This window comes from Cynocephalus volans, chromosome 18 (genome assembly GCF_027409185.1).
Source record: "Cynocephalus volans isolate mCynVol1 chromosome 18, mCynVol1.pri, whole genome shotgun sequence".
Lineage (NCBI taxonomy): Eukaryota > Metazoa > Chordata > Mammalia > Dermoptera > Cynocephalidae > Cynocephalus > Cynocephalus volans.
In genome coordinates, this window is record NC_084477.1 from 5,391,083 (window position 1) to 5,403,977 (window position 12,895).

Below are 12,895 nucleotides of genomic sequence, written 5' to 3' on the forward strand. Positions count from 1 at the left end.
AGGTCATTTTTTTCAACTTATCACTTTGCTGTTCTTGAAAGATAAATAGAGGGAAAAATCAGTGATAATAATGATGTTAGCTGTCTTTTATTCAGCTCTTACTATGTGCTAGACATTCTGATAAGTACTCATTACCTCATTTAATTTACACAACAATCTTAGGAGCTCACTACAGTTATCACTCCTATTTTAGACTGAAGAAACCATATAATGTTGAATGACTTGTCAGAGGTCATGGAGCTGAAAAGTGCCAGAGCAGTGTCTGGAACCCTGATCTGTGCTGAATCTTGAACCCATGTTCTCTACCTCTATATTCGACTGGCTTTCAGTGCAGCCTCTGAGTTTTTATTACATTAGAATAAGAAAGCAGCTAATTTATGCTTAAAACCTAATTACCAGTGTGAGGTACATATGTTGTTATTGTTCCATTGTGCTTATACAAGAGTGTAGTATCTTTTTTTTTTTTCTAGGAAAGTTTGGAATTTTATACGTAATTCTACTTCTGTCATTCTTGGTTGTATCAAAGTCTGGAGTCATCTTTGGTCTCCCAACAGCTCTCCTTTTATTTCCATAACATCGCCATGTTCTCTTTATACCTCTGTTTTAAGCCTCTCTACTCCTGATGTCTGGAATACTGCAACTGTCTTTTCAGGGTCTCTCCTTTCTGCCATTCTTCGCCACCTTCAATTGATCATACACATTGATCCGGCTTTTTTAAGCTCAGCTTCTTTCATGTTGCGCACCTGTTTAAACCGTGACTATCTCCCCATTTTCTATAACAAAAATGCAGCTTTGTTAATCTACAATTCAAGATCTTTCATAATGTGGTCTAATCTATCATTCCATGAATTTTTGTGCCCTTACCTTCTTTCTCACTTTTCTTGCCCGTGTGTGTATCCCTCTTCTGGTTATTAAGGCATGGGTTTTCTCCACAACTCATTTGGTGGTGTGTTTTTTTTAATATCCTTTGCATTTTGGTATCTTTTTGTGTGTCTGTGTCTCATTTACCCAGATGAATTCTTAACTCCTGAATGTAGAGATGGGAACTCTCTGAGCCTACCATAATATTTAGTACAGTTTCTTACATACAGCACTGATTAAAAAAAAAAAAAATTGAGTGGATTTTTGAAGGTTTAAAGTCAACATATAATTCTAGTTCTAAACTTCTTTGCTTCTGTTAATTTCATGAATGTTGGATAAGTACAACATAATAGACTTTTCTATTGTTTTTCTTCTGTTTAATTTTATTTAATTACAACATTGGAAATATATTGGTATAACTTTAATAACAAAATATTTTAAAGAAATAAATTACTTTCACTTAGAATTCCAAACTGAAAATATAGAAAATCAACTCTGAATGAAAGTTATATATTCATGATTACATAGGTTTTTAAAAATAAAACTGTATTTGAGAACTTGTAATAAGTTATTATAATGTGTTCTTGGTAATGTATGGTTTTGATGGGTATAAACTGAGTATTTATAGTGTCATGGATGTAGAAAAAATAGTTTAGCTTATCTTGCATGATGTATTAAATATAGTTGCAGATTGTTCAGAATATTGAGTAATGGCATGAGGAGATTTGAAAATTTATTTAAGTACTAAGTTTAAAACGCTCTACTTCGACATGATTTTGCTTTCCAAAAAGAGATTGCATTTTTATGTATCAAAGTTGCTTTTTGATTTCTGCTGAATTTGAAGATGTTTCTGTCCTTTTTTTTGTTTTTTTTCCTTGTTTTAATAGTGTAAAATGTTTTAAATGTTCATCTGTTTTATTTCCTTTTGCTTCATTTTATAGATGTTCTATCATAAATATTTCTACTTTAATTGTAAATTATTTAAAACTATGTTTTATATAAGGTATTTTTGCTTTGACATATTTGTTTCAGTAAGATAAGGATAATTTTATCCTGAGACCAAAGAATAAACTATCATATTTATTAGTCTTAGAGTGCTTTTGTTGCCTTTTAAGATGCAAATGTTAATGTAATATTGTTTTCACTCAGAAATTTCATTTATTCTTAATGCCTAAATGTTCCATGCTGTATTTTTTCCTAAATTAATTTTTTCCAAATCGTATTGAGCACCACAAAGATGCCTTCTTTTACACCTCACATTTTTCTAAAAGATATCTTAAATTATTTTAACCTTTAATTCATTTTTGAAAACATCCAAATGAAACCATAAATATGTCTTTCAGAATAAAAAGTCACATATTTGATGTTAATCACTGCATGTGTCTTATCAAATCACTTGAAAATGTTACATTTTTAAAGTAATGGTATTTTAAGTTAATATTACTTTTTTTTTAAGTTATATTACTTTTTAAAAGGGAATGAGCCTTAGAATGAAAATGCAGATTATCCATTTTGACTATTCTCATTTAATCATATCATTTTTAAAATCAGACTTCATTTTACAATTAACAACAACAACAAAAAAAAAAAAAACGTTTACTAATGTGCATTTTTGGATGTGCTAATTCTCTTTGTCCTAAAATGGAAGCTAGCCTAAATTTTCTAATAATTTTTCAACACATTAAAATGTATGGCAAAACGAAACATGAATTCAAGTGTATTGCATATATTTTATATGGTTGTTTTCCTCCCTTTTCTTTACCTAAGGAAGTAGAGAAATTGAGAATAGAGCTGAGTGAAAGCAAGCAGCACTTGGAACAGGAGCAGCAGAAGGCAGCCGGGGCCAGGGAGGAGTGTGTGAGACTAACAGAACTGCTGGGCAAGGCCGAGCACCGACTGCACCTCACCAGGTACTCCCTAATCCATTATGCGCCACGGCGCCGATTTCCTTCCACTGATTTTTGCCACAGGCTTCCCAACAGTTGTTAGAGTTAGGCTTAGTCATTCAATTCACACACAGCTTTCAGGCATATTAAGAAAAGTGGAGATGTGGTAAGCAAAACACCCAGACATGTGAATGATAAGTGTGGCAGGGAACTACTGATATATTACAAAACCTTTCATCTACAATGCTCAAATATTTAGGTGATTCTCTATCAGTATAAGCAAAATGACATATTTCTCCCACTATCACCACGACATCTCCTGTTAATTCTATGTCTAAAAAAAATGTTGAATTGAAGGACCTGAGGAATATATTTAACAAAATAATTAGATACTGTCAGTGGTGAATGAGACAAAGTAAAAGAAATTCTAAGATGCAAATTGAAATGGACCTGATACAAAATAAAGAATCTGAGTCCTGAAGAGGTGTAAAATTTAGAGATGAAATTGATTGGCACTGGTCATGTTCAAATCATTATTGTAACATGCTTACACCATCGAGGTTTCAAATTACATCATTTCCATCATGAGATACTGCAATGTGATTATCATTGTCATAAGCTTTAGTAAACATATAGCTCAGCCTTAAATTACAGTAAGACTCTTTAAGTTGCAAACATTGTGAATTTGCTGTATTGGAAAAACACACTCACACATACAAAAATACACACACAGAAAAATCCAAATAGAGATAGTAAATATTTCACTTTACCATATAAGTGGTTTCTTCTCACTTTGAGTTTTAGTACAATTTTTCAATTTTCAGATCAAGCTTTTGGGTTTGTTCAATTCTTAGAGTTTTTCAATTCTTAGAGTTTTTCAGTTTTTCACTTTGTCTAAATACACATGTAAGTTTAGATATTTGGTTTGATTTGTAAATTAGAAAAACACTGGTCTTCCAATCATAGTAATATGTTGAATTTAAACTACGAAAGGGGACTGATCCTTTTTACATTAAATATGACAATGTAATTCTGAGCACGGTATGATAACAGATGGAGAAAAGCGCCACTTGAACAGCCTGCATTTCAAGAAGAAAATATTCTAGAGGTTGGTGAACCTCCCAAAGCTTTGGGTTAGTGTTAAGATGCCTCTAGTTCTGTTAAATCAAACTTTGTTAAAAACATTTTGTTATAATATTCCAAATGGCTTGACACCTTGCCTTTTAAATAATGAGAGAAACAGAGAGAGAGAGAGAGAGAGAGAGAAAATAAATCATTTATACATGTATGATATCTGGAAAAAAGCCCAATGGATGATACACTTTTATGAGAAAAATTGCTTAATACTGCAGAGTAATAACTGTTCTTTTAATGCCTATTTAAAATACTATTATAAAACTGAGAACATAATGTTAACATATTTCCTGTGGTTATTAAATCTTAGAAGTTTCAGAATTTAGCTTCATCACGATAATATTAATAGTTTTTCTTTTCTGTCAGACTTGTATTCAGAACTAACCAATTCGTGTGCTAAGCACTACTAAACCACAGAAATGGGACAGCTTTTTAACGTCTCAGTGTGGCCGAGCTTCAGTAAATAAATATTAATGCTGGTTATGCCCCCTTTGCCATTCTATCTTATTCAGAGAGTTAATTTCTGAAGTCAAAGTCCGTAGAGAGTTTTCCTGTGCAGTGTCAATTTGTACTTTTGACAGGATCAGTTTCTTGCAAGCAGAGCGTGTTAAGATGCAGTAACTGCTGAAAATAGATGAGTGGTAACTAATTCCTTTGTTCTTAAGAACGGTTTTGCTTGATTCTGTAGAAAATCAATCTGAAAGCTTTTTCTGTTGAGCCTTATTTACACCAATTCTACAAAAATTTAAACGTAGTTTTACAGGAAATAAAACTATTTTCTAAATGCAGCACTCTTTTGTAAGCATCTTAAGCTTAGTCTATGTTCATGTTTTGTAAAATACACATTCATAAATTTAAAGATGACAATTAAAAATCCAAGGAACTGTGTATATCTCTCTTTTTCACCAAAAATGTGACTTGGTTATTGGGCTAAATATTTCTTTTTGGGGGTTTTTTTTGTTTTTTTTTTTAGGCTTGCTACCCCTCCCCATTATTTATTGATTCAGTGGACTCAGGTGTGTGACTGAGAAAGGTTGTGTCTTTCAGTATAGACCAGCTGAAATACATAACTCTCATGCAGATAGCACCTCATCATTCATTCTTACCTTAAACATTTCCAATGGCATATTTGAAACAAAGTTTAAAATTGAATATGAAAACCACATTATAAAGTAATGATGAAATAAGGATCCAAATCTTCAAGGGCAAAGAAAATTTAAAAACCGAAGTAGAAGTCTATAAATCAATCTGAAAGAAAAATAATCTGGCACTTTTTTGATGTTTCTCCTTATTGGATTTAAAAATGGAAAATAGAAATTTATTGAGCACCTACTTTCTTTTAAATACTTTGGTTGGCCCTAGGCATGGAGAGAGAAATAAGACTTGTTTTCTAATCTTCGATTGCTCGTGCTCTACAGATGGAGCCACATCTATATATGCAGTTATAACAGCGTGTGATGATAGTGTGATGTTAGAAGTAAAGAGTACTATAGGAGCACATAGGAAGGAGAATTGAAGGTGAAGGTGATTGTCAGAGAACACTACCAGTGAAAGGTCAGGGAGGGGGCAATGTTTGGCAGCAATTTTGATTAATGAGTTCATGAATAGGAGTTTTCAGAGTGGGGTAGAGGAACCAATATATGCAAAGACATAAAGATGGGAGAGAACATAAATTCTGCCATTAAGTTAGGTGTTTGGTAGGAGATAAGACTGGAAAGGGGATCAGGGACCAGAGCAAGGGCTTTGTGAGCCACACTATAGAGTTTTGGCCATTCTGAGAGTCATGGCTTACTTTTGATGCATTTTAGGCAGGGCTGGCAGTATGATACACTTTCTGGGTTGGGATCCTGACTCAGATAGCAGTGTGGAGAGTGAACTTCAAGAGTTGGTATAGGAGACAGGAAGACTAGTTAGGATAGAGTAAGCAACTACACCCATGGGCCAAATCTGGCCCCTCATCTATTTTTACACAATTCATGAGCTAAGAATGGTTTTTGTATTTTTAAATGATTGAAAAAAAAAAAAGAAAAGAAAAATATTTTGTGATACATCGAGGTTATACATCCGTAAATAAAGTTTTATTGGACACAACCACAGTGATCCTTTGGGTGTTATGTATGGCACTATCACAGTAGACTTGAATATGGTCTGTAAAGTCTAAAATATCTACTGTTTGGCCTTCACAGAAAAAGTGTACCAACACCTTGGTTAGGAGGTTGTTTAGTTCAAGTAAAAAGTCAAGAGAGCTTGAACTATGACAGATTCAAAAGTGTGTATTTAAAGAAGCTATTTGAAAGGCGTTGTGAAAACGGACTGGTTAAGGAAGAGTTGACAGGCAGGGACCCCAGTTAGAATATAAGCACAGTAATCCAGGAAGATAGTAATTAGGTCCTGGGCTATGGCTGTCCCAGCAAAATGGAAAGGAAGTAGCATCTTCAAGAGGCATTTAGAGTAGTGAATAAGAGAGGACAGAATTAAAGATGACTGTAAGATGTCTGGCAAAATTAACTGGGTAATCCATTAGTCCAGCTAGGGAACTTAAAGGATTTAGCAGAGGAAAATATACATTTTATTTTGGAACTCAAGTAGAGATGTCTAATGTAGGTTTGGTGTGAAGAGAGAGGTCATGACTAGAGGCTTAGATCTGGGTGCTTTTACATAAAGGTATTAGTTGTAGCCAAGGGAGTGGGTGAGCGCACATAGAAAGGACCATGTTTTTAAAGTACGATGGAGAAGAGCCACCAGCCAAGGTGACTGAAGTGGGGCCTTCAGATATATAAGAAAATAATAAAGAATGAATCAAAAAGTGCTTTGGCAAAGTAACAATTAAAACCATATGCTTTTCTTACGGAAGGTCCCAGGCAGCCACGGATTAAGGAAACCTGAGTTATACTATCTTCCCCAGGCATTCACTGTCTTTGTAACTTTTGACAAATTTCTTCACTCTTTGGGCCTGCTTACTTACCTGTAAAATGAGGTGAGGCTAGATGATTTATAAGTTCCCTTCTAGCTCTGATAGACAATGATTCTAACAATTGTTTAAGACAATCGATTATTAAGTTCCTATTTCTGGCTCTTAGGGAATTTTGCTTGGAGGATCTTCTATTAGGATGTTTCCTTGGTTTGAACTTCAGAGAGAATTCACTGAAATGTCCTTCATACCTGCCACTTATAGTTACATCATAACTTAGGTTCTGCTGATCTCTCCTAAGGGTTATGAAAGTAGTCTCCTAAAGCCCTCCCTGTCTCATTTGCTAACCATTGCCCAGTGAGTATTCATCAGTCACTGCCTTCTCTGTCATCCTCCTCTGAAAACCTTCCATGATGCCACACTAACTATTACAGAAGGTCCAAATCACTCGGCATGACATTTAAGTTCATCCCAATGGGCTTCCAACCTTCCAGTCTCATTTAATCCCTACCAGTCCTCTCAAATGCCGATTTCCAGCCAAATGTATGCACATGCAGCTCCCCTTGCACTTTTGGGAGGCTTTTCTCTCCTTTTGCTGTTCTCTACACCTAGAATACCCCTTTGACCTTCTCTATCCCTATTGTAATTTTACCTTCTTTTTAAGGTCTCATTGAAATCCCGATTTTCCTGATGACTCCTGCCAGAAGGGAGTACTTCTCCTTTTGAATCCTTCTTCCCATTTTGAACTGATGGCATTTGCAACATACTAAGAGCAGGAAGAAGCAAAATCTGATAAAATTTTAATTAATACTCTGAAATTTTTTGTGTACCTGCTTTTCTTCCCCTCTGGAATGTATTATTCTTTAAGTGGGAAGAGAGGTCTTATTAATACTATATTTCTCAGAGCTCCTAGCTGAGCACATTGCAAAGAGTTGAAGCTCAGTAAGTCATTATTATAGAAATAGTTAATATATTATAAATTTATGACTGTCCTTCCAAAGCCCAGTGTTGATATATAAGTCAACATATGTATCTTCTCAGATATAGCAGGGTAAAAATTATGAGATGGGGATACGGCTGAAATTTTTTATTTGGAATTTTACTTGTACATGTGATAATAGATTTTGTAATAGTTTTTTTTTTCTTTTCATTTTTAACTTTGTATACACACATGAGGGGTCGTCAAAGAGTTCTTGGAAAGATTTGTATTATCTTAATTCTATTTTTCCACAGACTTTTGGAAGTACTCTCATATGTGTTTAAGCATAGCAGAATCAAATGATAATTATTCTAATGATGCAAATATGTTTGGTAAAGTATACCATGCCTCTCACGTAAGTGTGTTCATTTAAACATCTCAGACACACACACACACACACACACACACACACACGCACGCACGCACAATTTTAAACTAGAGTTGTCCATAATTAAAAGATGACATTGTTTGAAACCAGTGCCTAGTAAGCATGACAATGAAGCATACATAGCCTAGCATTCATGGAAATGAAAGCAAGCCTGCTTTCTTCCAGTTATTTCTTTATAATTAGTATTTTCAAACAACTTCTTCCTTTTTCAGAACAAACTTTCATGTAAATTTTTTTAATGTATGTTCATTAATTTACTAATTCTACATGGAGCATTTCCTGTTGCAAGACATCGTGCTGGGGATGATGGGAGAAAGATAAAAGAGCCTCAGATGCTGCCCTTCAGAAGCTTATAGGCTAGTGGGGAAGAAAAGAAAATACACAAGTAGTGGAGGAGATAAATGATAAGATCCAGAAGAGAGGTTCCAGATGAAGTATTATAAGGACAGATACTTCTTACTGATCTTGGTAGGATTTGGATATGAGAAAATGGGAACGAAGGGCATTCCACGCAAGGCAATCAATGGTGCACATGCATACATGAGAGTGAGTTAAATACACACAAATATCATTCAAATGTCTAAAATTATCAGTCTCTAAAGTTAAGGATATATTCATCTTAGTATCTTCCTGGTAAAGTGCTACAGGTAATAGCTCTTTAAAAAATAATAGAGGTGTAGCTAGCAGCAGTGCTAACATTTACTGAGCCCCTACTGGGTTCTAGGAACTGACCCGAGTAGTTTTCATTTAGTCCTCCCAACAGCTCTAGAAGATGTAGAGTCTTATTTTCCCTATTTGACAGGTGAGGCAACTAAGGCACAGAGAAGTAAAATGAGTCATCTAAAGTCACACAGCTGATATGTTAGGGAAGCAAGGTTTTGAACCCTAGTAATTTGCCTGCAAGATTATACCCTTATCCATTAGGCTGTAATTCTATGTAAATTCCTAGGGAAATGGATTAATGCACTTGTTCCCAAAAAGACAACTAAGAAAATCGTAACATGAATTTATAATAGGGATAAGTGTTAGCTACTCCCTTATGTACTGATATAAATACATGTTGGTGAATTTTAGTCTTGACTTGGGCTTTTTCTAAGAAACAATTTCCTTTGGCCCGTTAATTGCCTTAATCACATAACGTATTATAATACAATTGTCATCCTGCTTTACTTCTTCATTTTTACCCAAGAGGAAAGAGAGGCTTTTATAAAAAAGTGGAAATCCCTTCACGTATTTGTTTTTGACATGTCCAAACATCTTTAAAGAGTTACAGGATTTAAATCCCTCTAATAAGACTACCATTTACACCCCTGTGGACAGGTTAATTTATGATATGGCTTAGTAAAGCAACCATTCCTGAATGCTCATGTAACTGTTATTAACTACTTACCGAGGCAAACATTCTTCCCCAGACCTTTTGTCCACGTATGAGAGTCCATAAGATGGTATCATGCTGTGACCTACTTTTGTGATACAAATGGGAAGATCTGACATGAGACCTAGAGAGAGAGCAACTTGAACCATAGTATTTGTATCTTTTTGAAAGTGAAAGTGTACATCAGAGAAGTCACCAGGTTATCCTATGATGATAGCCAGATTACTTGGGGAGAGGCAAGTAAGGCTTCCTTTTCCGAGCATTCAGTTTCCACACAGTAACCATTGCAAACACTTTCTTGAATTTAATTGTTTGACCTGTCGGATTACCAGTATGAGTCAGGACTTATTTGGTTGAGATGACAGAAACCCAAGAAGGGGACACTGATACATTTTAATAATCAGATCATGTGCAGTCCAGGGACAGCTGGCCTTGGGGTTTCTTGGACCAGGGACTCAAGGCAGCACCAGTGTGCTATCATATTCTGACTTTCCGTAGCAGGGCTCGACTTCTTTCTGAATATTGGCTCATTCTTTCTGACCATGGAGTCCCATTCTTCAATCTGAAACTGAAGATAAAGGAGATGACCTTGATTTCAAAGTGTAAGAGTATGACTTTCCAGCTCCCCCACTTCCAATTTCAAAACCTTCAGTTCCAGGATCACCCTTTGGACACAAATTGAGTCATGTGTACACATGCCTTTCCAGGTGCTATGGCTGGCAGCCCCAGCAGAAGCACATGGAGTAAGGGGAGAGCATTGTACTAAGTGAGGAAGGTGCTCTTGCCAGGGGAAGAGTGTCAGGGATCCTGGGTAAGTAAAACTGCAGATGTCTAATCTGTTGCCATGTTGTCTTTTTAAAAATACAATCCCTGACTTTTCTGTTGACTAAGAAATGGTAGAAATGGAAAGCGGAAAGAAGAGTACATCTCTGTTCATGCTGGTTTGAGCGTGATAGTCTCCATTACCAGCATGGTATAAGTCCAAGGAGTCATCATTAATTCTTCACAGGGTCTATTTGTGGCTTTAGAGAACTCTCAGAATATAAAGAGAGAGATGTAAAGGATGCATAAATGAACGTGTAGCAGGTGCCATGCACTGTGCCTGGTTCCCTCCAACAGTGCTACATCAAGTGTGGTCCATGGTGGGCTGGTTGTTATTAGTCTGTGACAAGATAAGTACGAAAATTGAGAATGAGTGTTTGGAAACTTTTATATGAACTTTAAATTGCTACAATTTCCAAGTGCATAATCAGGAAGCTTTTTTTTGGCATCTTTTAAAAATTTTCTGGTAATTCATTTTTATTGCATTTATCAAACTAATGCTTTGCAAAGGATTAGAAATTAAAACAAACTGATCTTTTACCATGAGAAGTAGGAGACGCTCTGCTTCTCAGTCCTTGCAGCAAGCCTAAGAAGAGCAGCTCTTTACAGATGTGGAGCCTGAGTGTGAGAAGGTGAAGCCAGAAGTCACGCAGCCAGGAGGGAAGAGGACAGACAGGGTTTGAACTGGGTCCAGCAGACACCTCAGTCACAAATATGTGCAAAAACATATTTCAAAGCTAGATAGAAATCCTTTTTGGATTGTAAAATTTCAGCTCGCGGGCCAGGAACCAGGCCTCTCTCATCTTTCTGTCCTAGCACCCCGTCTGGCTTTAGGCATTTAGCACATTCTCTATAGACATTGAAGGAATTTGCCTTTTCTCTTTATTGTTAGGGAAAACCAAGAAGAAACTGCACTCCTCTTAGGTTGACTACTAGCTTAGGTCAAAACACCAAACTTTCACTATCTGTTCATTTGAAGAGGATAGTGTGACACTAATGTGTGTATTCCTGCCATTGCACAGTGAACCTTATCTTTTTTTCTCCTGAGTTTTATTCAAGAATTTTTAGCCTAAAGTTTCCATTTAAAAGTTAAGCTCATTTTTTCCTTGTACTCCTTTCATGAATAAATTAAGCAGAGAACGTGTCAAAAATAATTTTAAGTGGATATATGTGCAACCAACATCTTCAAGGCTTGAAATAGATGGCCTTGGTGCTGTTATAAATTGCGTCCTCTTTTTCTCCCCCCACCCGGTATCAGAGAAAACAGGCTGTCAGAGAGCCAGGAAAGAACAGGCACTTCATTTAGCTCTGGTGGACACCGCACTGCCTGAGCCCACTCTACTCCACCTGTGTGACAGGCTGAGAACCCTGGTCTCAGTGTGGCCTAGGGCAGGAGAAGTTAGAAAGTCAGAGTTGCCAGGAAATGTGTCTGCAGGATCTGCTTAACGTTCCCTGGCTCACTCCCCTCATTTCTGCAAAGCCCAAATGTGTGCGCAATGAAAATCTACGCTGGGGACACACTCTTCTCCCCTGCCACGCAGACCCACAGCCTGGAGCATGGTGGCGGTGGCAGCCAACTCATTTTCTGAAGAAGGCCACAGGAAACCGAGAAAGCATTGCCCACGCCACTTGCCTGACTCAACAACAGTGAGCATCAAGTTCAATGAAAATACAAGAAGGAAAGAAAACACAAAAACATAGAATTGTTATCATAGTAGCCCTAAGTCAGAGTATTTCTCTAAAAGAAAGTTCTGGTCTTTAATGTTATTTCAAGGTAAAAGGAGTAAGAAAAAAACTCATCAACTTGATGTTTAATTTCTTCTTAAAACACCTCCTCATTGGATGTGTGCGTTAGGTCAATTATTAGGCATTACTCTCTTATTATTTAATGTTTCCCTGTTACCTACAAGTATATTATACACTGATTCACTGATTGATAAATCCGGGAATCAAAACTCACTTTAAGGATCTCAAGAAAATAAGGTTTGGAGAATATTCAGTCTCCCCAGTGCACCATGTCAAGTCACATGTCATGGGGGATCAGGGCCCAATTCAAGTAAACACATTTCTATTACATTACTACCCTGTCAGACCTGCTCAGCAGAGGACGCAGTCATCTCAGGAACTCAGAGTGGGCACCAAATAGGCCAGAAAGCATTGGGAAGCAGCCTGTAAAGCCAACGTCTAGCTGAGGGGAAAACTCTGCCCCACCTTGGCTCTGTATGGCCTCTCCCCAGCAGGCACAAGGTGAGAGGGCTGTGAGAGGGCAAAGTGTCTCTTGCCTTGACCAAGCCACGCGGTGGAGAGGAAAAGACACAGGCTGCTTGGGGGTTGGAGTATCAGAGGGATTCCTTCTCCAGGGAGGGTACCAGTGAATAAGCAGTACATCCCTCTGACACCTTTACTTTGTCTACAGGAAGCCTGTTTCTGACCAGGAGATTTACCAAAAGAACGTACCCAATGTTAAGGGAGTAACTGTTCTAAATAAGTGTACCAACAAAAGAAGCACACAAAATAAAGTGACAAGTCATTAGTGGAA

The 12,895-nt window shown here is 36.7% G+C and overlaps 1 protein-coding gene across 1 annotated transcript in view; it reads left to right on the forward strand.

Moving 5' to 3' along the window:
* The window catches only part of SDCCAG8 (SHH signaling and ciliogenesis regulator SDCCAG8), a 209,818-nt gene that overhangs the window by 92,651 nt on the left and 104,272 nt on the right, over positions 1-12,895 (forward strand). Inside the window, exon 13 of the mRNA XM_063082814.1 lies at positions 2,629-2,771. Within this exon, the coding sequence (XP_062938884.1) occupies positions 2,629-2,771 (143 nt within the window). The remainder of the gene's footprint in view (positions 1-2,628; positions 2,772-12,895) is intronic.